Source organism: Equus quagga, chromosome 11 (assembly GCF_021613505.1).
Source record: "Equus quagga isolate Etosha38 chromosome 11, UCLA_HA_Equagga_1.0, whole genome shotgun sequence".
In the NCBI taxonomy this organism is placed as follows: Eukaryota; Metazoa; Chordata; class Mammalia; order Perissodactyla; family Equidae; genus Equus; species Equus quagga.
In genome coordinates, this window is record NC_060277.1 from 91,532,105 (window position 1) to 91,558,594 (window position 26,490).

Consider the following 26,490-nt stretch of genomic DNA (forward strand, 5'->3'; position numbering starts at 1 on the left):
GAGAGAGAGAGAGAGAGAGAGAGAGAGAGAGAGAGAGAGAGAGAGAGAGGGAGAGAGATGTTCATTTGCATGCAATTCACATTTCATCAGCAGAAAGCAACCCAGGGTGTTAAAACCAGAAAGGACAGCAGGTCTCCTTCAAGTTCAGCGTTCAAGACCTTCCTTTCATAGATGAGGAAACAAAGTCCCAACACAGAGCAGCGACTACTCCTCGGGTCTCTACCCAGATTTCTTAGCTGGCCTCTCCTGTACTGTCCCCTCCCTGGACTGGCATGTGGAATTGTCAGCCCAAACAGGAAAACTGTCTGCTTGGGTCCAGCTCTGGGAGGCTAGAGCCTGGAAGCCTACTGACCCCAGCTTTGGTCTTGGCCCAAAGTTACGTCTGGGGGGACAAGGGTCTGGTATCCGTTTGCATGCCTGCCTGCTTATTCATCATGCAAATTACCCCGTCTGTAAACTCGACGGACCCTGACCAAGAACTCTGCAGTTGACCCGGCCTGCCCTCCCCTTTTCCCCATGGGTTTCCTGACACCTGGTTGAGGTGGAGGGGGCTTGAGTGGGGGGACGGAGGACGTGGGAACAAGGCCTTGTCTAAGAGCAATTCTGAGAACTCATGCAAACCCCTCCTAGCCATTTGCTTCCCAGACAAAGATCCTCAGAGAAGCCCGGAGAGGTCCCTGGTTGTGTGGTCTAGCGGTTAGCATTCTGCATGAAGGAAGCAGGGGTCCAGGGATTCCAGTGTGGGTCAGGGCTTCCAATGCCCTGGGTGTTTCTGCTGGGGCTGCTTCGCCTTGCTAGAACTGACTTTTATTGTCCATGTGTCTTTCATCCTTCTGATGAATGATGATGACAATAATAATAATAATGGTACCAGCTGCCATTTATCCTGCCCTTCTTAAGGGGCAGGCACTGGGCTAAATGCTTTAATACATTATCACATTTAACCCATGTGACCCCCTTGGAGGAAGGGATAAGAATCAGAGAGGAAACTTGCCGCCGATTGTATAGTTGGTCGGTGGCAGAGTTGGAGATTGGGCTCAGGTCTTTGTGACCTCAAATCCTGTGTGCACACTGTATGTGCAAATGAGGACCCATCCGGGCGGGAGTCCTTTGAGATGTGCAGAGGTTACTGAGGGAGAGAGAAGGACTGTTTCTGTCCTTGTCGACAGGAGGAGCATACCTTCCAGTGCCACAGGAGCGGGGCTGGTTTACCGTCCACCTTCCCTCTCATCTACAAGCTGGCTGCTCACATCTACCCAGATGGAAATTCTACCCAGGGCAGCACTTTCATCTAGAGGTGAAGGGGTGGGCTCTGGATTTAGAGTTACAGGTTCAAATCCAAGTTCTGCCACGAGACCTTTGGGAAGTGAACAAATGTTCCAGAACCTCAGCCTCCTGGTCCTCACCTCCCTGAACTGGGGTGCGGACTGGAGGAGGCAATGCGGGCGCCAGGCCTGCCCAGAGGAAGGCTGCAGAGCGTTCTCACTGTTCTTAGCACTGACTCTCTTTAATCTGCCGTGCTCCCATGAGCACTTGCTCCTTTTCTTCTTAGTTTTTTCAACACTCTCACTGAGCTGGGAGGTCCCTGTACCTCTTCTCACAGTTTGGTTAGAAGACGTTAGACAAATGAAGTTTTGCCCGAGGGATCCCAGGGTTAGCCTGTACAGGCTCTTAAGGGGCAGAGGAAACTGAGGACAGAGTGTGCAGATAAACTGTTTTCAAGTCATACAGCATGTGAGGGAGGCGGAAAGGTGGAGAAGAGAGAGCTCGGCTTCAGAGTCTGGGCTGATGCCCGGCTCTACCGTTTCCAAGCTGTGTGACCATAGATGAGCCACTTCACCTCCCTGTGCTGCTGTCTCCTCATCTCTGAAACAGGAATAATAATACTTGTCTCGCACGGTGGTCATGAGGATTAATGAAATAACAGAGGTGCCCGATCGTTGTAAGTTTCTATCACCCCTCTTCCCTTGACCCAGGAATCTACATTTGCAGTCCTGGGACAACCACACAATTTAGAAAACTGGTCTAAAATGCCAGTAGCCATCTTTTGCTGGTAGGCGGCTCCCAGCAGTCGTGTTGTCCATCCTGGTGCCTCCGTGTCAGATGCCGTCTCTTTACCGAGCCTGGTCTGACGTCTCTCCGCTCTCCCTCAAGGATCAGGGAAAGAACCCTCCCCTTGTCCATCTCAAGTTCGCTGTAGTGTTTGAAAGGTTCTTCTGAAGTCGCACCTAGAGCCAGCCTGAAAATGGAATGATGGCACCAGTGCTTGTGTGTGAGGACAAGTTTTGGGGCCTCTGGATTTGAGTGGGAGGCCAGGAGGGAGACGAACCTGGGGTGAGACCTGATGACAGGACGGGGTGGAGCTGCCCACCTGGACATCTCTGAGGCCCTGGGAGAGAGAAGGTACACTGCAGGGGTTTGGGCAATGTGGGGTCAGGGTCAAGTCTGGGGGAACGGGGATGAAGCCAAGGCCTAGAGTGGGAGGCTTTCTCAGCCAAGGCCCAGGACAAGCACCTGTCAGGATGGCTCCCACGGCCCTGCCCTGGGGAAGGGCTCCGGGCCCCTCCAGGGGCTGGGGTGTGGGGGCCTGTGCCCGCTCTGCCTACCTGCAAGTAGTTGTTCTCACAGTAGTCCGCAACTCGCAGCAGGGCGCTGTGGTTGCCCCGCAGGGCCTCCCGGCCTGTGGGGATCTCAAACTCTTGCAGCTGCTGCAGCTCCGCCATGGCCCGGCCTCTGCCCAGCTCCCCGGGGAGCCCGCTGGTTTCGCGCCTCACCCTGCCCTTGATTGGTCGCTCTGCCTTCCCTCCCTCTTGCCGCTTTTGGTTTCCTCTACGTGACAGACCCAAACCCCCTTGCAAAGGGCAGGCATGCTCGTTCTGGGACAAGAGGAAGTCAGTCCCTGCTCCCTGAGCCTGTGCCTCTCTGTGCCCTGCCCAGAGGAGGGGGAAGCCAGGGCCCCTTTGGGGGCCAGCCCCCCAACCCCTCCCAGCAGAGGAAACCAGGGTCGGGGCAGCTGTGATTGCTCCCTGGGCCCGGAGAGGAAACTGTTGGGGGGGTTGGGAGGGGAGACTGAGGAGGAAGGGGGCTGGCCTGCTCTGGGGGGCGGAGATGGATTTTCCACTCATGAAGGGGAGGAAAAGGCAGAGGGTGGGGGCTTCCTTGGGAAGCTCAGGGATGAGTCACCAAGGGACAGGGCAGTGGAGGGCGGAGAGGATATGGAGATCAGTCATGCTGGGGGGCTATAGGGTGTCGGCCCAGCAATAATGGGAAACAGCCAACATAGCGGCGAGAGGACTCAAGTTGGACACCAGAAAGATACAACCAGACATCCCCTGGGAAGTGTTACCAAGTCACTGGAGGGTTACGTGCCATGAAGATCTGGTGTACACGCTCTGTGCCTGATGGAGGCAGGACAAGATGAAATTGACCAAGTGTAGCGTGAGAGACTCAGATTAGACAACAGGAAGGACTTGGCTTTGAGAGTCACCACGTTCAAGTTCCGGATTAACTGGCTGGTGTTAGGAAGCAGCGGTGGAGAGAGCACTGAGCTGGCCCCAGGAGGTATGTGCTCTCTTTCCCGCATTAACAGGGGACTTGGGCTTGGTGACCTCTGGGGTCCTGCCCTGATATTAAGTTCTTAGGGCTCGCAGCTGCAAGTGGGACTTGGATCCTGGAGCAGGAGGAGTTGGGATGGACTCTGAGCCTCCTCTCTGCCCCTCCCACTGCCCAGTGGGTTATCCTAGAGGCAGGAGAAAAAGATTCCTCGCTGACCATATTGGCCCCTAACATCTGCTCCTCAGGAGGGTCCCCTTGTCATTGGCCAGGCATCAGCCTGAAAAGGAGCTCAGTATCTGTTGAACAGCACAGCCCTTGGGTGGTCCTGGGAGGAGACCAAGAGAAAGCTCTGGATGTGGGTCCTGTGCTCAGGGGCTGCTGAGGAAGACCCGTGCCCAGGGGTCAGAGGGAGGCATGGAGGCAAAGAAGCATGGACACGGGCATTAGGGGTGGCCATGGCCCCAAGTGCTGACTGGCCCAGCATCCTAAGTGAGAGCAATTTTATTGAATGCGTGAATCAAGACTGAGCTGGGAGAACCTTGTAAGGTGAAATTGTGGGCTCCAACGGGGACACAGGCTTCTTGGGTGCGGGAAGTTAGAAGCTGGTCTAGGACTTGCCTCATTGGGAAGACCAGCCTCAGAGCAGGCTCAGACGTAGGGGAGGGGCAGCTTGGGAGAGCAGGCAGAGGCAGGGGAGCAGGTAGGGCTGGAGGGTGAGAAGTGGGGAAATAAGCTGTAAGCCAGGGGGTCCCTACAAGAGAGGGGCTGAGGCAGGGGGCAGGGTGTCTGGTCTGCGGGCAGTGAGGGCTTGGAGCCTCCGGCTGGTGGATGGGCTTAGACCCTTGAGCCTATGATCAGCTTAGGCCTCAGAGATTTGCGCTTCCAGACCATCTGCTTTATCCAAAGACTTTCAGCTGATGAGGAGCTGGGAGGCTCAAACAACATCTTGTCTGAGTCGGAGAGAAGTGACTTGAAGCGCACGCTCTTTCTTGGCAGGTGAGAGGGGCTGAGGTTGCACTGGGCTGGCATCTAGTCTTGGGATTATTGAGGTTAGGCACCGGCAGGCCTTCCTGATAACCCTGTAGCGATGATGATGATGAAGATGATGATAAATGTATTAAGTGTTCATTATGTGCCAGGCAGGGTATTAAAATATTTTATATGCATTTTCTTAGTACTTACAATAATCGTATGAGGTGAGCACTAGTATTACACCCATTTTGCAGATGGGGAAACTAAGACTCAAGGCCACACAGTGTGGAGGCAGCAGAGCCGGGGTCAGAACTGGAGGCTGGCAGGCTCCAGAGCCCTTCTCTTAACCGCTAGGATACACTCTCCCCTGATAGGTCCTGGAGTTTCCTGAAAACTTCTACCTGTCCATCATGTGCAACAATAACTTTGCTTCCCAAGTCTTCCTCACTGAAAGAGACTCCTTTTCTCTCCCTTCTGCGTGGGCTGACTCCCGTTTCCTCTGTAGACAGATCCTTATCCGGGGGCAAAGACTATGCCTCGCCCATCAGCCTAGACTCCTGAAGCGGGGGGTGCAGTGAATATATGGTGAACGGTGAGGGGTCTGAACTGCGGGACGTGGTGGGGAAGAGGGTAGAAGTTGAGGTGTGGAGGGTGCAGAGGAGGGAACTGGGGGAGCCCAGGGGATTCGCAATCCCAGCCATGGAATCCTTTCCAGGACCAGGTGTCTCCAGGGCAGGATGGCCCAGGACCTCAGTGAGAAGGAGCTGTTGAAGATGGAGGTGGAGCAGCTGAAGAAGGAAGTGAAGAACACTAGGGTTCCGGTGGGCCTCCTCTCCCCTTCCCTGGCCCTCTTCTCTATCCCTTCCTGTTCCTCACGGAGCCAGGACACGAGGAAGGAACAGATGGACAATGGCGTGGTAGGACCTCTCCAGGACAGTAGAAGGAGCAGGAGGTGTCTCTGGGATGGGGTAGGATGTGGGAAGAGGCCAGGGTCTGACCCCACTGAGGTGCACGGGAGAGAACCTGGGAGCTGGAGGGCTCCGTGTGTCCAGCCCTGTCTCCGGGCGGGGCCTGGCCAAGCGGCCCTTGGAGGTAAGAGTTGGGCCCTGTGGTTCTGGTTGAGGAACTGACATCCTTCTCCCACTTGCCTGTCCCTTTCATCTTTCTCCTCTCTGCCCCAAAGCCTGTTTTCTTGGGACTGACCAAGGCATGGATCCTGAGCAACAAACAAGAGCTAGAAGCATACTTTGCTTTCTCGCAGATTTCCAAGACAGGAAAGGAAATCAAGGAATATGTGGAGGCTGAAGCAGGAAATGACCCACTTCTCAAAGGCGTCCCTGAGGACAAGAATCCCTTCAAGGAGAAAGGCTCTTGTGTGATCAGCTGATGGTGCCGGTGGCCCTCACCTCAACGTCTGTCCCTCCTCAGCCCCAGTCCTCACCCGGCACCAACTGTCCCGGGACACCCAGCGAACCCAGGAATTTTCACCCTCTCTTAGTCACAGAATGAGTAAAGATACCTGACTGCGTTCATTGTGAATCCGTTCCCCAATCCCGCTTTCAACTCTTTTCTCCCATTGTCTCCTCCGCCTGCTGGGTCCGTGCTGACCACACTTGGAAACACTCCGAGCTTCCCCAGCTTAGCAGGTGGCCCCTGCTGTCGCGGGATCTGAGGTGCCTGCAATATTCTGAGACCCCAGAGGCAGTCCTTAGGCAACATTCACCCCTCCTTACAACCCCGCCCATCCTTCCCCTCCACTCTCTTCCTAGGAACAAGCATTGCCATCAGAGTACTTTGGGTTGGGAGCCGGAGTTGGGGAATCCTTGCTCCCGTCTCATGTCCCACCCTGTGGTCCTCCTTCTAGTCATTTAGATCACCCCTGATGGCCTGATGACAAAAAGAGTTTGTAAAGACATGATGTCATGATTTATTTACTATTATTGAGGGTCTATTATGTGCTGGGCACTAAAGATTAAAGAGTGAGCAAGACTAACGTGGCTCCTATTTTCATGGAATTTAGCAGAGAAGACATGGAACAAAGAGTTTACGATTAGATCAGTGAGTGCTGCTATGGGGAAAGGAAAGTCAGGGGTGGTATAGGAGCACACAGCAGACAGACTTTGAGGGCCATGACCAAGGTCAGTGGGAACGGCTGCAGACCAGTGGGGGCAGGGGCAGAAAGGGGAGTGGTAAGACATGGGGCTGGAGAGGGAGATAGGGTCAAGTCTTAAAGGACCTTCTGTGAGCTCAGTTAAGAACTTTCCTTTTCACCCTCAGGGCAATAAGTGTCAGCCTGTGAATGTATTTAAGTAGCCGAGGGACAGGCTTTGATTAGCAGAAGAGAGGCTGGATCCTGGTCCGAGCCGGGAGTACAACGAAGATGGGAAGTGAGGGGCCAGCCTGGTGGTGCAGTGGTTAAGTTCGCACGTTCTGTTTTGGCGGCCCGGGGTTCCCTGGTTAGGATCCCGGGTGCGGACATGGCACCGCTTGGCACGCCATGCTGTGGTAGGCGTCCCACATATAAAGTAGAGGAAGATGGGCACGGATGTTAGCTCAGGGCCAGTCTTCTTCAGCAAAAAGAGGAGGATTTGCAGCAGATGTTAGCTCAGGACTTATCTTCCTGAAAAAAAAAAAAAAAGAAGAAGGGAACTGATTCCTGGGCCTTGATAGCAAGGTGATTACTATCTAAAGGAGCCACAGACAGACACTTGTGATACAATGTGTGCAGTGCAACCTCAGAGAGGTCTGTGTGGGGTATGATGGGGACCTGTGGAAGGGCTACCAAATCCAGCTGAATGAGTGCATAGCCTCCTGGAAGAGGGGACAGGAAAGGTCTCTAGAAGGAGGTGATGTCCTGAACTGAGTCCTAAAGGGTTAAGTTGTAAATGGGTGGATGGATGGCAAATCTGATTGAAGGCACAGTCTAAACAGAGGCATAGATATGAGAAAAAGGAAAGAACCAGAGTTTCAATGCAAACACCAGTCAGGCTGGAGTTGTTGGAATGGCAAGAGACAGGCCTCGGTCCCTAGGATACTCTGGAAAGGTGGAGGTGGAGGTGACCAGAGGGGTCTTGTTTGCTGCACTAAACAACCTCATCGTCTGGGAGTGAGTTGGTAATGTCTGTACTTAGAAAGAAATTGGCTTTTGGTAAGATGGGAATGGGGAAAGAATAAAGGCAGAGAGACAATTAAGGAGGCGATCGTTAGCTCAGGGGAGAGGTGAATTAGGGCAGTGGCTATAAGTCTCCAGAGGGAGAGGTGGGCTGGTGAGACCTGGGGAATAAGGTTTTCAGATCTTGACATCTCATCGAGTGATGGGTGAGGGACAGGAAGTGTCACGGACGACGTCCAAGTTTCTGGTTTGGGGCATTGCTAGAAAGGACTGAAAGCAAGGATCTAACAACAAAGCTCACGTAATACAGTGACCTGACATAGAGGAGCAGACTCGCTGAGCACCCCTCTCCAGTGCGCCACAGCTGTGCTGTGAGCACGTCTTGCTCCCACTGGTGAGGTCTTGGGCCACTGGGTCAGAATCCAGGATCTCCTGGGGAGTGTCCACTCCTTTCCCAATTCCATCCTGACCCCACTTCGCTATTCTGCAACCTAGAAAAAATTCAGACACTCTCAATATACTCCACTCAAAGGAAGGCAAAGAAGAGGAATGAGAAAGAGAAAATATTTAAATATAACAATTCCTTTTTTTTTTTTTTGAGGAAGGTTGGCCCTGAGCTAACTACTGCCAATCCTCCTGTTTTTGCTGAGGAAGACTGGCCCTGAGCTAACATCCATGCCCATCTTCCTCTACTTTATATGTGGGATGCCTACCACAGCATGGCTTTTGCCAAGCGGTGCCATGTCCGCACCCGGGATCCGAACCAGCAAACCCTGGTCCACCGAAGCAAAACGTGCGAACTTAACCGCTGCGCCACCGGGCCAACCTCAAATACAACAATTCTTATTTTTTTAAAGGGGAAGGGTGAATATTCCATGTGGCTCCAGCCGTAAAAAAGGAAAAACAGATGGGGTCACAGTCATATGGCTATAGGCCATGTGGCTATGGCTTCTTTCCTCCACCTACCGAGAGCTGTTCTCCTACCTTCAGGCAGAATCTCATGGTTGGAGTTCTTGGTCCAGAGGGTTGACTCCGACCTTTATTCCTAAGGATTTTGAACCCTTAGTGGGACTCTGAGTAGAGCAGTAGTTTCTTCTGTACCCCTTTACTCAGGCCATGATGCCCCAGGTGTTCTCTCAGCTCCACCCATACTCTTCCTGGCCACCCCGAGGTGTGGTGACAATCCTAGGACCCCTGAGCCTCAAGATCAGTCATTGGCCCAACACCCTCCCCCCCTTTCCTGTCTGTTTTCCTAGTGCCAGAAGGAGCCTCAAATGGCTGAGGGTGATCTCAGCTTCCACTTCAAAGGAATTATTATTCTGCGCCCGGTGGCAGCATTCCCTCCTTGCGGCCTGAATCTTCACCTCAGCAAGGTCAGAGGATGAGAATGATCGTTCTGAGAGTGAGTGACTGATGTAAGCGGAGCCATCCATCCCCGCGTCTATCTCATAGATCTTTGAATTGTTTAGCCATGAAAGCAAAGCACTGTCTGTCGTTACTGGTTCGGTTCAGGGCACACCCAGCAGCCTTCGGACAGCACCTCATCTTTGCAACGTGGTGTCTCCCAGCTGGCACCAAAGCGGGCCAGTCCTTCACTCTCTAAAGCCACCAGCTTCCACATGATGGACACATGATGACAGCAAATCTTATGGACATTAGCCTCTTGTCTTACTTCTTTTTTTTAATTCAGTAGTTTCATTTTGAAATAATTTTAGATTTACGGAAGAGTTGCCAAGATAGTACAGAAAGTTCCCACATGCACTTCCCCCAGCTTCCCCTAATGTTAACATCTTACATAAACATGGTACTTTTACTAAAACTGAGAAATTAACGTCTGCACAATACTATTAATTAAACTCCAGACTCTGTTTAGATTTCCCTGGCTTTTCCACCAATGTTGTCCTTCTGTTCGAGGGTCTGCCTTACACTTTGTGTCTTTCTTCTTTTTGCTTCTTGGTTGGAGATAGCACGGTCTGGGATACCACGGCCAGCTGGAAGACATCCCATAAGCGCATAGATGGGAGCGTTGGCAGAGTCATGGCAGGCAAGGAACAGAAATCCACTTCCTAAATAAGTGCCTATTCCAGTGAGGACAACTCTCTGTCCCCTCCGTTGACCTGCCACCAGAGAACTGGCTGGCTGCCTCGAGGTCTGTATGAGGGGCTCAGGGTCGGCACTGTTGCTGGCTCATTGGGCAGTGGTGGAGCTGCGCTGGGCCGGATGAAGGGCAGCCCATGCTCTCCCACATGCATAACCTCTATTCCTGCCTTGTTTCATGAGCCCTAGTCAGCCCAGTGGTCATCCCATCTACGGGGTTCTAAAGAACCTCTTCTGCAGGGGCTGGCCTTCTGGTAAACCTGCTCGTGACACTTGAATATTTTCAGTCTCTGGCTCATCCTAAGGAGACCAGCCACAGAGCCCTCCCCAGACCTTCTTGTCGTCAGTCCTTCAATTGTACTCTAAGACCTCGATCATCTGACCAGAACCTTAATTGCTTCCCAGGAGTCAGAGAGGAAGGACTTCCTTTCCCCCTGACTTTCGGGGCCATGCTGAGAAGGGCTGTTCGCAGAGAGAGGGGAATCACTGGGCTCCAGGCACTCAGGGGGATTAGGGACTGAACTGGGGAAGTGGAGGAAGAAGGGAGAGGAGGTGACGAATTCGAGGGATAATTAGGAAGTAAAATTTTCAGGGCTTAGAGATTGATCGAAGGTTGGCAGAAAGGCAAGGAAACGATCAAGGATGACCTCACGTTTCTATCTCGGATGACTGAGTGAACGGTGGTGTCACCAGCTGGAAAGCCCTCCCCAGTAGCAGATTCTAGATAATTCCCCCAGGCTCCCCCTCTGTCCCCTTGTGCCCTGCTGAGAATCACTGCTTGGTGGTAGCTGGTACGACAAAAGTAGGTGAGACTGCTTAAGACTGCTGCAAGGATCAAGACGAGAGGAGGCCAAAAATTGAACTTGGAGGGCCAGCCCTGTGGCCGAGTGGTTAAGTTCACGCACTCTGCTTCAGCAGCGCAGGGTTTTGCCCTTTCAGACCCTGGGTGCGGACCTAACACCTCTCATCGGGCCATGCTGAGGTGGTGTCCCACATGCCACAACTAGAAGGACCCACAACTAAAATATACAGCTATGTATTGGGGGGATTTGGGGAGAAGAAGGAAAAATTTTTAAAAAATAAAAAAAGAATTTGAGGGGCCGGCCCCATGGCCGAGTGGTTAAGTTTGCGTGCTCTGCTTCGGTGGCCCAGGGTTTCACCGGTTCGGATCCTGGGCGGGGACATGGCACCGCTCGTCAGGCCACGCTGAGGCAGCATCCCATATGCCACAGCTAGAAGGACCCACAACTAAAATATACAACTATATACTGGAGGGATTCGGGGAGAAAAAAGCAGAAAGAAAAAAAAAAGAAGAAAAAATGTATTACTAAAAAAAAAAAAAAATTGAACTTGGAGAACATCAGCATCTCTGGCTGGGGTAGAAGAAAAGAGCCGTGAAAAGAACTGAGAAGGGAGGGTCAGAAGTGTGAAGATGCCAAGCAAAGACTGAATAATTGAAATTCTGACGGTCCTGAGCAGTAAAACGAGGGCAAGGCAGGAAGAGAGGGGCAGTGCTCTCAACTCCTGATTTCACGGTCAGCTAACATCAAGCTGAGTCATTTTCAAGTTTCAATTCTGTATCACCTTCCTTCCACACTCCACATTCACCAGACACTCCCAGGATGGGATTCCCAGGAGGGCAACGGCTGACCGGTTGATCTGGCCTCAGCTCCTGGGGCTGGCAGCAGCTCGAAACCCTCCTAGTGGATCAGGCAGCCCAGTGCCCGGACCCCTGTGCCTTCTGGATCTCACGCCTGCAGCCTGGAGGGAGTGGAATGGGGATGGAGTCTTGTCTGCTTGGCATCTTGGTGCCTTAGGCAGAGGACAATTACCCAACCGTGACCTCTGGGCCTCTAGGAAAGTTAGAGCCCTCTGCCACCCCCCACCAATTCCCTACCTGAGCTTGAGGCCTGGGGACAAGACCAGCTTCACGGGTGTGTTGGACCCGTGCTGTCACACACAGCCTCCCGCTTAGAAGGGCCCTGTGCTTGGTTTAACACTCTGCTATCGCTGTCTTGAAATTCTTAACTTTTCAACAAGGGCTCTCATTCTCATTTTGCACTGGGCCTACGTGTGTCCGGTCCTGAGGAGGGAGACAGAGGCCCGGGCCTGGTGAGGGAGGCAGGATGCTCATCCAGGAGCAGGGTTTAACGTGCGGTTCAAACTAGCACCCACAGCATCCTGGCCCCTGTCCTCCTCCACCATTTCTGAGGGTTAGAGGCTGGGGGAGAGGGGCAGCTCGGGGTAGTTTCCCAAGTCCCCTTGGTTCCTCTGACTTTCCCATTCTCTACCAGACCACGGAAATGAGTGACGTGGGTGACTCATCGTCTGCAGCATCAGAGCGGAGGAAACAGAAACCAGGGAGGCCAGGAGAGGAGAGAGGGAAGCAAAGAAGAGCGGGAAGCTGCCTCTCCCCCGCCCACTTCCCCCATCGCGTCTAATCAGATGCGAATTCCTGCAGATTCTGCCTTCTCCATCTCTCACGCCCTCATCTGTTTGTCCCTCTGCTCCCTCTGCCGTGCGCTTAGTTAGGGACTCACCACCTCTCACTCCGGGATTCAACAGCCTCCCACAGAACTTCCCATCTACCTGGCCCCATCCAGCCGCCCCTCACTGCTAGTGTCTTCTCTGTGGCTCCCTTGCTTAAAACTCTTCTTGACTCTCTGCCCCCTGGAAGACCAAGTCATGACTTCTGGGTTTAGCACCAAGGCCCTTCCTATACCATAAGGGGCCCTGCTGACCTCAGGGGACCTCAGCTCTCCCACTGCTCACACTCCTGCCCCCAGGGCTCCAGTCAGCTTCTCTTAACTCCTCCCCTGGTTCCTGCCATGCTTGAGACATCTTAATCATGCTGCCCCTGCTATCCTACAGTCACAACCAGGTTTAAGCATCTTGTAAGCTTTCCCCGACTCTCTCCTTGGTGACTGAAGGAACAAGCCATTCAGAATGAGGTGGATCAGAACTCAAGTGGTGTGAAGGGAGTGGGGGAACAGTCCTCTCTCCTTTTCTCCCCCTAATTTCCTCTCTGGAGAAACCAATGTCACCTGGTTCTCATGGCACCTTTCAGAGGTGTTTTAGGCATATACAAGCCAACAATACACACAAACCTCCCTTTTTTACACAAATAGTAGCATGTACGTGTTGTTCTGTGCTTGGGTCTTAATTTCTTTTTTTTCCACATTCCCCAGGTGGATTTCACTTACCTTTGTGTCCAAGTATACGCCTGAGCCCAGTACTTTTCATTTTACATTCTATTTCAGTCTTTGATTGATCAGTCAAGATTTCAAGTTCCTTGGGGCCGGCCCCGTGGCCGAGTGGTTAAGTCCGCGCGCTCCGGGGCAGCGGCCCAGGGTTCAGATCCTGGGCGCGGAGACGGCACCGCTCGTCAGGCCACGTTGAGGCAGCGTCCCATTTGCCACAACTAGAAGGACCTGCAACTGTACCAGGGGGGATTTGGGGAGATGAAGCAGGGAGAAAAAAAAAGATTGGCCACAGTTGTTAGCTCAGGTGCAAATCTTTAAAAAAAAAAAAAAATGATTTCAAGCTCCTTGAGGGAGAGGTCAAGTCTTTTATTTTTGTATCTCTAGCACCTAGAACCCAGTAAGTGCTCAACAAATGGGTGTTAAATGATGGTGTGTGTTCTCTAATTTACAGGCTTCCTACGTGCCAGGCATTGTGATAAGTGTTGCACGTACGTTGCCTCGTGTACAAATGAATCAGCAAGGAAGATAATGAACGGACAACCCTGGGAATCTAGCGCAAGGGAGAGACCAGGCTAGGCACAGACCTGGCTTCCCTGGTGGTCTTGGCACTCTGCCCTCTGCTGGTGACTCTGGTTAGGGACAACATACAGCAGGTGCTAGCTTCTGGAAAATGCCCTCCTCTGGGGGCCCTTCATGGGAATAAAACTATTGGAAAGGGTTCCTCAGACTGTTGGTGAGGAGGAGAGAGACGTTCTCCCCTGAGCTACTGGGGATGGAAAGAGAAGGAAATGTGGAGGGGGTCTCAGAGAAGCTGGAGCTAGGAGAGGAAGCACGGGGGGATGGTAGTGAGCTCATAAGTGTTTTACTAACTGTGGGTGAGAACCATTCGTGAGTTATGGAATCAATTTAATAGATTGTGACCAACTTTTACTTTATTTATTTATTTATTTATTTTTTGAGGAATATTAGCCCTGAGCTAACATCTGCTGCCAATCCTCCTCTTTTTTGCTGGGGAAGACTGGCCCTGAGCTAACATCCATGCCCATCTTCCTTTACTTTATATGTGGGACACCTGCCACAGCATGGCTTGGTAAACAGTGTGTAGATTTGTACCCAGGATCCGAACAGTCGAATGCCGGGCAGCTAAAGTGGAACGTGTGAACTTAACCACTGTGCCACTGGGCTGGCCCCTGAGACCAACTTTTAAAAAATACAGAATATCAGATACACATACTTTTACATGTGGTGTCAATGCAAATAATCCGTAATCAATCTATAAATCAAAATTGGGGTGAGTTTATTAAGAAGTAGGTTTGAGGACTATAGCCCTGGGCCTTCCTTCTCCAAGGAAAGAAGGGCGCCAAAGAAGTGGGGTGTACAGAGTGGTTAAGTACCATCTTGGAACAAAGAGTGTACATCACATATGATAGGAATGTCCCTTTTCACAATTGTCACAAGATGCTTAGCTGGCACAGCAGGTTGGTGGTCAGCAGGTCAATGGTCACAAGGTGAGCACAGCAGGTCGGTAATTAATCCTTAGTTCCCAGGAAGAGATGCTTATTAAGGAAATGCCGATGGGCGGAGGTGCGGGGAAGGGAGAGTTACATCCCTATCTTTCAGGGCGTCATTTTTGTCTGTGGGACATAGTAAACGTTTAAAGCACATGTACAATGCCTGCTCAACGGGCCACATCAGGCCCTTTTGGAAAAACAAGGTCAAGCCAAATTAGTTTTAAACCAAATGGCTTCTTCATATACTCCAGTATATCCTATTGCTTTTCATTTATTTTTCAGCAGTAAAGGTGAATATTGTTTCTTAAACGTTTGTTTCAGTTTTGCGTATATGTGTACTGGTTTGTGATGTAAAACAGACATCTTACTGAGGGTCTTGGTGCAAACGGACAAACACAAACAAAAAACGATGAAAGCCGTTGAAGAAATGGTGAGAAAGGTCCTGGTGAGTATAGGTCCTGAGTGAGCTCGAGGGTTCACAGCAGAACCAAACCTCAGAGCAGAAGGCAAGGCAACTTTTCTATTACAGAGCCCAATCTCCACCTCAGTGTGGAAATCTTCCTACAGCCCCAAGTGACAAAGACCTTTAACTCCCCCCCTCCCCCAGGAGACCTCCACGCATCAGAAACTCAGAATTTCTCAAGCCTGTTCTGTTGACGGACACTCAAATAGAAAGTTCTTCCTATTTTCCCCTCTAACTTCCAGCCACAAGTTCTCATTCTCTGCCTCTGTTGCAACCCTGTGAGTTTTGTGTTCCTCCCCATGTAAATATGTTCTGGGGCCGGCCCAGTGGCACAGGGGTTAAGTGCACACGTTCCGCTTCGGCGGCCTGGGGTTTGCCGGTTCGGATCCCGGGTGCACACTGGGCACCACTTGGCACACCATGCTGTGGTGGGCGTCCCACATATAAAGTAGAGGAAGATGGGCACGGATGTGAGCTCAGGGCCAGTCTTGCTCAGCAAAAAGAGGAAGATTGGCAGGAGTTAGCTCAGGGCTAATCGTCCTCCAAAAAAATAAATAAATAAACTTGTGTTCTTTCCTCAAGAATCTGAGCTTCCGTAATTTTCACTATTCTGATTGTCTGTCTAGCAGTTACCATTATTGAGCCTATCGTGGATCAGATGCAAAGAAAAGGACATTTTGCTTGTTATATTACTAATTCTCACAACACTGCCATGCAAAAGACATCATTGTTGTCCTTTTATAGATAAGGCTCAGAATATTTTTAATTTTTCCAGCTTTATTGAGATATAATTGACTATAACATTGTATAAGTTTAAGGTGTACAACATAGTGATTTGATATACAGTATATATTTTGAAATGGTTACAGTAAGTTTAGTTAACACATCCATCATCTCACATTGTTACAATTTCAGAACATTTAAATGCTTATGCATCCAGCCAGTTAGTAGCAGAATGAAATTTTTGGATGTCTTTGTGTGATGCCTAGAATTGAATCTGATCCTCCAAATGTGGTTCAGCTGACTCAGAGTAAAGGATCTTCATCCTGACTCCCTCTCTTTGGACAAACTTTGTTTTTTGGTGAAGAAAATTGGCCCTGAGCTAACATCTGTTGCCAATCTTCCTCTTTTTGCTTGAGAAAGATTGTTGCTGAGCATGGCTTGAGGAGCAGTGTGCGTGTCTGCACCCAGAATTCGAACCCGAGAACCCTGTACTGTGGAACTGTAGCATAAACCCAACCACTGCACCACCGGGTGGCCCCTGGACAAACTTTTGATCTCAAATTCCTCACTTTTTCAGTTGAGAAAATATACATTCAGAATAGTAAATACGTCATAATATGGTTTTTTTAAATTGCAGTAACATTGGTTTGTAAATTTCAGGCGTACATCATTATATTTTGATTCCTGTGTAGATTACATCCTCTTCACCACTCAAAGACCAATTACCATCCATCACCACACACGTGTGCCTGATCACCCCTTTTGCCCTCCTCCCTCTGCTTCCCCTCTGGTAACCACCAATCCAATCTCCATCTCTATGTGATTGTTGTTGTTTTTATCTTCTCCTTATGAGTGAGATCATAATAATCATAGTATTTGACTTTCTCCCTCTGACTTATTTCGCTTAACGTAATACTCTCAAGGCCCATCCATGTTGTCACAAATGACCGGATTTCATCATTTCTTATGGCTAAATAGTATTTCATTGTGTATATATACCACATCTTCTTTATCCATCCTTCTTGGGCACTTACGTTGCTTCCAAGTCTTGGCTACTGTGAATAATGCTGCAATGAACATAGGGGTGCATGTATCTTTACGCATTCGTGTTTTCATTTTCTTTGGATAAATACCCAGCAGTGGAATAGCTGGATCGTATGGTAGATCTATTCTTAATTTTTTGAGGAATCTCCATACTGTTTCCCATGGTGGCTGCACCAGTTTGCACTCCCACCAGCAGCCTGTGAGAGTTCCCTTCTCTCCACATCCTCCCCAACACTTGCTGTTTCCTGTCTAGTTAATTATAGCCATTCTGACTGGAGTGAGGTGATAGCTCATTGTGGTTTTGATTTGCATTTCCCTGATAGTTAATGATGTTGAATATCCTTTCATGTGCCTGTTGGCCATCTGTATATCTTCTTCGGAGAAATGTCTGTTCAGATCTTTTTTTTTTTAGATTGGCACCTGAGCTAACAACATTGCCAATCTTTTTTTTTTCTGCTTTTTCTCCCAAATCGCCCCAGTATATAGTTGTATATTTTATTTAGTTGTGAGTCCTTCTAGTTGTGGCATGTGGGATGCTGCCTCCACATGACCTGATGAGTGGTGCCATGTCTGCGCCCAGGATCCGAACTGGCAAAACCCTGGGCTGCCAAAGCAGAGCGTGCAAACTTAACCGCTTGGCCGTGGGCTGGCCCCTGTTCAGATCTTTTGCCCATTTTTTAATTGTTTTTTTTTTCCTTTTTCTCCCAAAGCCCCCCAGTACATTGTTGTGTACTTTTTTAGTTGTGGGTCCTTCTAGTTGTGGCATGTGGGACGCTGCCTCAGCCTGGCTTGATGAGCAGTGCCATGTCCACATCCAGGATTCAAACTGGCAAAACCCTGGGCCGCCGAAGCAGAGTGTGTGAACTTAACCACTTGGCCATGGGGCCAGCCCCATAATTGGGTTGTTGGTTTTTTTGTTGTTGAGATATATGAGTTCTTTATGTATCTTGGATATTAACCCCTTATTGGATATATGGTTTGCAAATATCTTCTCCCAATTGTTAGGTTGTCTTTTCATTTTGTTGTTGGTTTCCTTTGCTGTGCAGAAGCTTTTTAGTTTGATGTAGTCCCATTTGTTTATTTTTTCTATTGTTTCCCTTGCCCTGTCAGACATGGTACTTGAAGATATGCTGCTAAGACCAAGTCAAAGAGCATACTGCCTATGTTTTCCTCTAGAAGTTTCATGGTTTCAGGTCTTACATTCAAATCTTTAATCCATTTTGAGTTAATTTTTGTGCATGGTGTGAGATAAAATGGTCTATTTTCATTCTTTTGCATGTGGCTGTCCAGTTTTCCCGACAGCATTTGTTGAAGAGACTTTCCTTTCTCCATTGAATATTCTTGGCTCCCTTGTCGAATATTAGCTGTCCATAGATGTGTGGGTTTATTTCTGGGCTCTCGATTCTGTTCCATTGATCTGTGTGTCCGTTTTTGTGCCAGTACCATGCTGGTTTGGTTACTATAGCTTTGCAGTATATTTTGAAATCAGGGAGCATGATACCTCCAGCTTTGTTCTTTTTATCATGGTTCCTTTGACTGTTCAGGGTCTTTTGTTGTTCCATATAAATTTTAGGATTCTTTGTTCTGTTTCTGTGAAAATGTTGTTGGAACTTCGATAGGGATTGCATTGAATCTGTAAATTGCTTTAGGAAGTATAGACATTTAACTATGTTAATTCTTCCAATTCAAGAGTACAGAATATCTTTCCATTTCTTTGTGTGTTCTTCAATTTCTTTCAACAATGTTTTATAGTTTTCAGTGTACAGATCTTTCACCTCTTTGGTTAAGTTTATTCCTAGGTATTTTATTCTTTTTGTTGCAATTGTAAATGAGATTGTATTCTTTTTATTTTATTTATTTATTTTTTTTTAGGAATATTAGCCCTGAGCTAACTGCTGCCAATCCTCCTCTTTTTGCTGAAGAAGACTGGCCCTGGGCTAACATCCATGCCCATCTTCCTCTACTTTATATGTGGGACACCTGCCACAGCATGGTGTGCCAAGCAGTGCCATGTCCGCACCCGGGATCCTAACCAGTGAACCCCAGGCCACCAAAGCAGAACATGTGCACTTAACTGCTGTGCCACTGTGCCGGCCCCTGGGATTGTATTCTTAATTTCTCTTTCTGCTACTTCGTTGTTAGTATATAGAAATGCAACTGATTTTTGTATGTTGATTTTGTATCCTGCAACTTTACAGTATTCATTTATTATTTCTAAAAGTTTTTTGGTGGATTCTTTAGGGTTTTCTGTATATAAAATCATGTCTCTGCAAAAAGTGCCAGTTTCACTTCTTCCTTTTCAATTTGGATCCTTTTATTTCTTTTTCTTGCCTGATTGCTCTGGCTAGGACTTCCAATACTATGTTAAATAAGAGTGGTAAAAGTGGGCATCCTTGTCTAGTTCCTGTTCTTAGAGGGATAGCTTTCAGTTTTTCTCCATTGAGAATGATATTAGCTGTGGGTTTGTCACATATGCCCTTTATTATGTTGAAGTACTTTCCTTCTATACCCATTTTTTTCAGAGTTTTTATCATAAATGGATGCTGTATCTTGTCAAATGCTTTCTGTGCATCTATTGAGATGATCATTTGATTTTTATTCTTCAATTTGTTAATGTGGTGTATCACGTTGACTGATTTGCGGGTGTTGAACCATCCCTGCATTCCTGGAATAAATCCCACTTGATCATATTGTATGATCTTCTTAATGTATTGTATTTGATTTACTAGCATTTTGTTGAGGACTTTTGCATCGAAGTTCATCAGTGATATTGGCCTGTAATTTTCTTTTTCTGTGTTGTCCTTGTCTGGTTTTGGTAGCAAGGTAATGTTGGCTTCGTAGAATGGGTTAGGAAGCTTCTCCTCCTCTTCAGTTTTTTGGAAAAGTTTGAGAAAAATAGGTATTAAGTCTTCTTTGAATGTTTGGTAGAATTCACCAGGGAAGCTGTCTGGTCCTGGACTTTTATTTTTTGGGGGGTTTTTGATTCCTGTTTCGATCTCCTTGATGGGGATCGGTCTATTCAAATTCTCTATTTCTTCTTGATTCAGTTTTGGAAGGTAGTATGATTTTAAGAATTTATCCATTTCTTTTAGGTTATCCAGTTTGTTGGCATATAGCTTTTTGTAGTATTCTCTTATAATCTTGTATTTCTGAGATGTCTGTTGTAATTTTTCCTCTTTCATTTCTGATTTTATTCATTTGAGCCTTCTCTGTTTTTCTTGGTGAGTCTAGCTTAAGATTTGTCAATTTTGTCTATCTTTTGAAAGAATCAGCTCTTGGTTTCATTGATTTTTTCTATTGTTTTTAAATCTGTTTCATTTATTTCTACTCTGATTTTTATTATTTCCGTCCTTCTACTGATTTTGGCTCTATTTATTTTTCTTTTCTAGTTCCTTTAGGTGCACTGTTAGTTTGTTTATTTGATATTTTTCTTGTTTGTTGAGGTAGGCCTGTATTGCTGTAAACTTCCCTCTTAGAACCACTGTTGCTCTATCCCATAAGTTTTGGCACATTGTATTTTCATTTTTATTTGTCTCCAGTTATTTTTTTATTTCTCCTTTGATTTCTTCATTGACCCAATCATTGTTCAATAGCATTTTGTTTAATCTCCACGTATTCGTGGCTTTTCTGATTTTCTTCCTGTAGTTGATTTATAATTTCATACCTTTGTGGTCAGAAAAGATGCCTGGTATTAGTTCAATCTTCTTAAATTTATTGAGACTTGTTTTGTGGCCCAATATGTGATCAATCCTGAAGAATCTTCCATGTGCATTTGAAAAAGAATGTGTATTTTATGGTGTTTGGGTGGAATGTGCTGTATATATCTACTAAGTCCATCTGGTGTAATATGCCATTTAAGACCAATGTTTCCTTACTGATCTTCTGTTTGGATGATCTATCTATTGGCGAAAGTGGAGTGTTAAAGTCCCCTACTATTATTGTGTTACTATCTATTTCTCCTTTTATGTCTGTTAATAATTGCTTTATATATTTAGGTGCTCCTACGTTGGGTGCATAGATATTTACAAGTGTTGTATCCTCTTGTTGGATTGTTCCCTTTATCATTATGTAGTGCCCTTCTTTATCTCTTGTTAGAGTTTTTGTTTTAAAGTCTATTTTGTCTGATATAAGTATTGTTCCCCCAGCTTTCTTTTTATTGCCATTTGCATGGAATATCTTTTTTTTTAAAGGTTTTTTTTTTATTTTTTCCTTTTTCTCCCTAAAGCCCCCTGATACATAGTTGTATATTCTTCATTGTGGGTCCTTCTAGTTGTGGCATGTGGGACGCTGCCTCAGTGTGGCTGGATGAGCAGTGCCATCTCCACGCCCAGGATCCAAACCAACGAAACACTGGGCTGCCTGCAGCAGAGCGCACAAACTTAACCACTCAGCCACGGGGCCAGCCCCTGGAGTATCTTATTCCATCCCTTCACTTTCAGTTTGTGAGTGTCTTTAGGACTGAAGGGTGTCTCTTGTATGCAGCATATATATGGGTCTTGATTTTTTTATCCAATCAGTCACACTCTGCCTATTGATTTGAGCATTTAGTTCATTGAGATTTAAAGTAGCTATTGATAAGTATGTACTTATTGCCATTTTGTTACTTTTTTCCTGGTGTTTTAGTAGTCTTCTCTGTTCCTTTCTTCTTCTCTTGCTCTCTTCCCTAGTGGTTTGATGGCTTCCTTTAGTATTATGTTTGAGTTCCTTTCTCTTAATTTTTTGTGTATTTATTATAGGTTTCTGGTTTGTGATTACCATGAGGTTCATATATAATAAACTACATTTATAGCAACCTATATTAAGTTGATGGTCTCTTTAGTTTGACCTCTGCCTAAAAGCTCTACTCCTTTACTCACCTCCTCCCACATTCTATTTTTTTTTTACCACATTCTATGTTTTTGATATCATATCTAATCTCTTTGTGTGTGTGTGTGTATCTGTTACCCTCCTATCATGGAAATAGGTAATTTTAATACTTTTGTCTTTTGACCTTCGTATTATCTTCAGAGTTGGTTGATCTGCTACCTTTACTATATTTTTGCCTTCACTAGTGATTTTATTGCCTTTTTTCTTTTTTGATAATTTTCTTATTCCTATTTGTGGTCTTCTCTTTCCCACATAAATAAGTCCCTTTAGCATTTCTTGTAAAACTGGTTTCTTGGTGATAAACTCCTTTAATTTTTGCTTGTCTGGGAAACTATCTCTGCTTCCATTCTGAACGATAATCTTGCCTGGTAGAATATTCTTGGTCGTAGGTATCATAATGTACATTTTAACAAATTTTTACAAAGTGAACAATCTCTGTAACCTCCACCCAGGACATGACATAGAATATTACCAGTATCCCCAGGAGACTGCTGTGGGCCCTTCCAATCATGGCCTTCTCTCTCCCCCAAAGGTATTCAGTGTCCTCACTTACACATGAATTATTTCCTTGTTTAGTATGATAGATTTGCCACCTAAGTTTGCAGCTCTAAATACTATATGGTACTGTAGTTAGTTCTGCCTGTTTAGGAACTCTATGTAAATAGAATCGTGTGTTATTTATTCTTTTGTGTCTGCCTTCTTTTGCTCCATACTTTTTTTTAAGACTCATCCGTTTTGTGCATGTAGTTGTGCATTTGTTTTGTTGCTGCATAATATTCTATTTTATGGCCTTACCCCAAATTATTTATCCATTCTACTGTTGGACATTTGAGTTGCTTCTGATTTGGGGCTATTATTTTGCCAAAAAACACTCTTATACATGTCTCTAAGTGCACATATGCCCACATTTCTGTGGGTATATATATACAAAAGTGAAATTGCTAGATCATAGGATATGAGTATCTTCAATGTTAGTAGTTAATGTCTAACTGTTTTCCACCAATTTACACTCCTGTGAGAGTTCACATTGTTTTATATTCCTTTTTTTTTTTTTCTTTAGGAAGAGTTGCCCTGAGCTAACATCTGTTGCCAATCTTCCTCTTTTTTCTTTGCTTGAGGAGGGTTCTCCCTGAGCTTACATCTGTACCAGTCTTCCTCCATTTTGTATGTGGGTTGCCACCACAGCATGGCCACCTACAAGTTGTGTAGGTCCACACCTGGGAACCGAACCTGGGCTGCTGAAGCAGAGTGCACTGAACTTAACCACTAGGGCACCAGGCTGGCCCTCCATATTCTTGATAACATCCAGCATTGTCACTCTGGTGAGTGTTTAGTGGTACCTTACTGAGCTTTTAATTTGCATTTTCCTGATGACTAATGATGCTTTGCATCTTTTCATCTGTATATCAGTTATTTTGGATTTTCTTTTTTTGTGAAGTGCCAGTTTAAGTATTTTCCTATTTTTCTACTATGTTGTTTGTCTTTATTCTTATTGAATTTTAGAAGTTCTTTATATAATCTCGATACAAATTCTTTGTCAGTTATGCATTACAAATGTCTTTTCTTATTCTGTGGCTTAACTTTTCACTTTCTTACTGGGGTCTTTCGATAAGAAGAACATGGAATACCATATTAATATGGTGACATACGTCAAGCTTTTAGAACCTTTTGTGTTTTGTTTAAGAAGACCTTCCCTACCCTGAGATCATGAAAATATTCTCCTATGTTGTCTTCCCAAAGCTTTACTGCTTTTCTTTTCACATTAAGGTCTGCAATTCACAAGGAATGTATTGCTGTGTGTAGTGTAAGTTGGGAGGAATCTGATTTCATATTTTTCCATCTGGGCACCTAATTGTCTCGGAATAACTTATTGAAAAGTAGGTCCTTTTCCCATTGCTCTTTGTCATAAATCATTCGTCCACTTACAATTGGGGCTGTATCAGGGCTCTCTATTCTGTTCCATTGGTATGTTTGTCTGTCCTTGCACCAGTAACACACTATCTTAATTCCTACAATTTATCGATGACAATACTGTAAGATTTAATATACAGTAGAGCAAGTCCTCCCCCCTCTCATGCCTGGGTATTTTTGAGGCTGTGATCGCTCATACACACAAATCCACTCAAACGTTTAAGGAGTGTGTGGGGTGGGGTGGGGTGGGGTGGGGTGGGGAGGAGAAGCGCTCAGGGGAGAGGTAGAGAGAGCAGGATCCTCTCTGTTTCCATCGCACCCTCCCAAGGGGAGGGAACGTATAACCACAGTGCCAATCACCCTGTAGGGAGATCCCAAATGCGTCAGTGGGCTCCCTCGTCACGTCACGTATCCCAGAGGAGCAGACAGCTCTCAAAACCCAAATACCAATCCGAAGAAGACGACACTCCATGCGCGTCTCTTCCCGCTCTCCCAGAGAGACATCGTTTCCTGCAAATCGCCTGCGCCTGGTCAGCACCCAAAACACCGATCCTGCACAGATTCGTCAATAGAGACATGCTCAACTCTCTTGGTGAACCCCGCAGAGATTCCCATCCTCCGCTCGGGAGAAACACCCCATGGATGCGGTGAGAACCCGCCGGCAGAGATACCCTGGCCGGCTGAGACGGACTGAAGAATGGATACCTTGACTAAGGGATTTTTTTTTCTCACTGAAAGACACGGACAACCTCACTGTCTACTGCCTGAGTACCGCACAACCAAGACAGACACACTTCATATCTGACCGACTCACAGGCAGACTGACCCCCAAACACACCCGTTCCTCCCCGACCTGTTACTCCTCCTCATGCCCCCGGGCGCGGTCGGGCCGTGTCGTTCCTGGCTCACGGAGCAGAAGCGTTTCGCTCTCTGCACATTAGCCTACAGGAAGAAGGATTCCCGGCAGCTTTCGCGGGGGCGGGTCTGCTAGACCAGAAGACGCGGTTGTTCCCGCCCCAAGCAGGCTCCTCCGGATGCCTCAGGCGTCTTCGGCTGTCCCCTCCAGAGTAAAGTCGAGTTCCATCGCTCACCAACATTTTTACTTTTCCGCCCCGATTCTCGCGCATGCGCCCTGCGACCCGTAGGCCGGCCCCGAAATGAAAGCTTTCTCTAGAGAGGGGGAGGGACCCTAAACCACGGTCCCGTAGGTCACAGGGGCACAGGCACAGCCCGCGGTGGCTGCTGCCGCCAGCGGTCTCCAAAACGTAAATTGTGGAATCAAAAGGGTTGGTGAGGTCCCACCGAGATTTGAACTCGGATCGCTGGATTCAAAGTCCAGAGTGCTAACCATTACACCATGGGACCTGCTGGCTGCTTTAGGCGGCCGGGAGCCTTCTCAAGCCACATAGCCCGCCGGCTGCCTTTGGAAAGTGGCGGCTGATGCCCGGTTCGCCCGGCGCAGGCCCTGGGCACTGGGCCCGAGACCTCACCGGCTGGGGGAAGCGGAGAAGCGAGGGCCTCCGTGTCCCCCGCGTCCCAGACGTTCCTGGTCCCAGGGAGTCATCTTTTGCCGCCGCTTTCTCTGCTGTTCCCCGAGGTCCTAACCCAGGAAGCCAGGAGGGCGGCGGGCTGGCGGGGGCGCAGCCCGCGATGCTGGGCCGGGCTGGGGGCCGGAGAGAGCCAGCTCCCGGGGCAGGCGGCTCGGCGCGCGCATCCCGGGCTTCGGATGTGTTTATTTATTTATTTATTTACGTAGGGCGCACTCTGCGGAGGACACCTTGGCCGAGCAGGGAGGGAAGCGGACTGGGACGTTGGGGGACAGCGGTTCAAAGCCAAGGCCCCGTGTGATTCCGGGCGTCCCAGGTGGCTAGAGGCAGCTATGCTGGAAGGTTTTGCTTCCACTTCCATGTCCCGCTGTAAAAGCTACTTGATAAGATTACTAACTTGATGGGCTGTTCCCTTAACATGTAAGTTACAATCAGATCTGTGAAAGAAACAGCTAATTCTGGACTTTCTCGTAAGTTTCAGTGAGAGTGTCAATGGTTAATGTTTTCTCAGGTCAGTCCGGCCAGAGGTAAAATTTTATATGCCGGTCGACTCAGCAATTTCACTTTTGGAACTTTATCCTAAGGGACTACTAGGGTAAGTACCAAGCGTTCAGGAGGTTCTAGCTGTGTGGTTGTAAAGAATAGAAAATAAACGTACTTCAGCATGTCTATACTCCAATAACGAACTGACAGAAAAAGAACTCAAGAACACAATACCATTCACAATCGCAACAAAAAGAATAAAATACCTTGGGGTAAATTTAACTAAGGAAGTGAAGGACCTATATAATGATAATGACAAGGCCTTTCTGAGAGAATTGGATGACGACATAAGGAGATGGAAAGACATTCCATGTACATGGATTGGAAGAATAAACATAGTTAAAATGTCCGTTCTACCTAAAGCAATCTACAGATTCAACGCCATCCCAATAAGAATCCCAATGACATTCTTTACAGAATTAGAACAAAGAATCCTAAAATTCATATGGGGCAAGAAAAGACCCTGAATTTCTAAAGCAATCCTGAGAAAAAAGAACAAAACGGGAGGCATCACAATCCCTGATTTCAAAACATACTACAAAGCTACAGTAATCAAAACAGCATGGTACTGGTACAAAAACAGGTGCACAGATCAATGGAACAGAATTGAAAGCCCAGAAATAAAACCACACATCTATGGACAGCTTATCTTCAACAAAGGAGCTGAGGGCCTACAATGGAGAAAAGAAAGTCTTTTCAACAAATGGTGCAGGGAAAACTGGAAAGCCACATGTAAAAGAATGAAAATTGACCATTCTTTTTCACCATTCACCAAAATAAACTCAAAATGGATCGAAGACCTAAAGGTGAGACCTGAAACCATAAGGCTTCTGGAAGAAAATGTACGTAGGCAGTACACTCTTTGACATCAGTATTAAAAGGATCTTTTCGGACACCATGCCTTCTCAGAGAAGGGAAACAATAGAGAGAATAAACAAATGGG

At 47.4% G+C, this 26,490-nt stretch overlaps 2 protein-coding genes and 1 non-coding gene across 4 annotated transcripts in view; 1 reads left to right on the forward strand and 2 right to left on the reverse strand.

Moving 5' to 3' along the window:
- Positions 1-3,005, reverse strand: part of ABI3 (ABI family member 3) — a 9,893-nt gene extending 6,888 nt beyond the window's left edge. For both annotated transcript variants that reach the window (XM_046676809.1, XM_046676808.1), the window contains exon 1: positions 2,607-3,005. In XM_046676809.1, the coding sequence (XP_046532765.1) occupies positions 2,607-2,723 (117 nt within the window). In that variant the 5' untranslated portion in view covers positions 2,724-3,005. The remainder of the gene's footprint in view (positions 1-2,606) is intronic.
- Positions 3,006-3,177: 172 nt separating this feature from the next.
- On the forward strand, positions 3,178-6,516 carry GNGT2 (G protein subunit gamma transducin 2). Its single transcript, XM_046676814.1, has 3 exons — positions 3,178-4,551; positions 5,243-5,348; positions 5,789-6,516. The coding sequence occupies exons 1-3, from the start codon at positions 4,406-4,408 to the stop codon at positions 5,912-5,914; spliced, it is 378 nt and encodes a 125-aa protein (XP_046532770.1). The 5' UTR covers positions 3,178-4,405; the 3' UTR covers positions 5,915-6,516.
- An 18,234-nt stretch (positions 6,517-24,750) lies between these two features.
- TRNAQ-UUG (transfer RNA glutamine (anticodon UUG)) lies at positions 24,751-24,822 on the reverse strand. The gene has a single exon. It is a non-coding gene; the product is annotated as a tRNA-Gln (tRNA).
- Between the last annotated feature and the right edge of the window lie 1,668 nt (positions 24,823-26,490).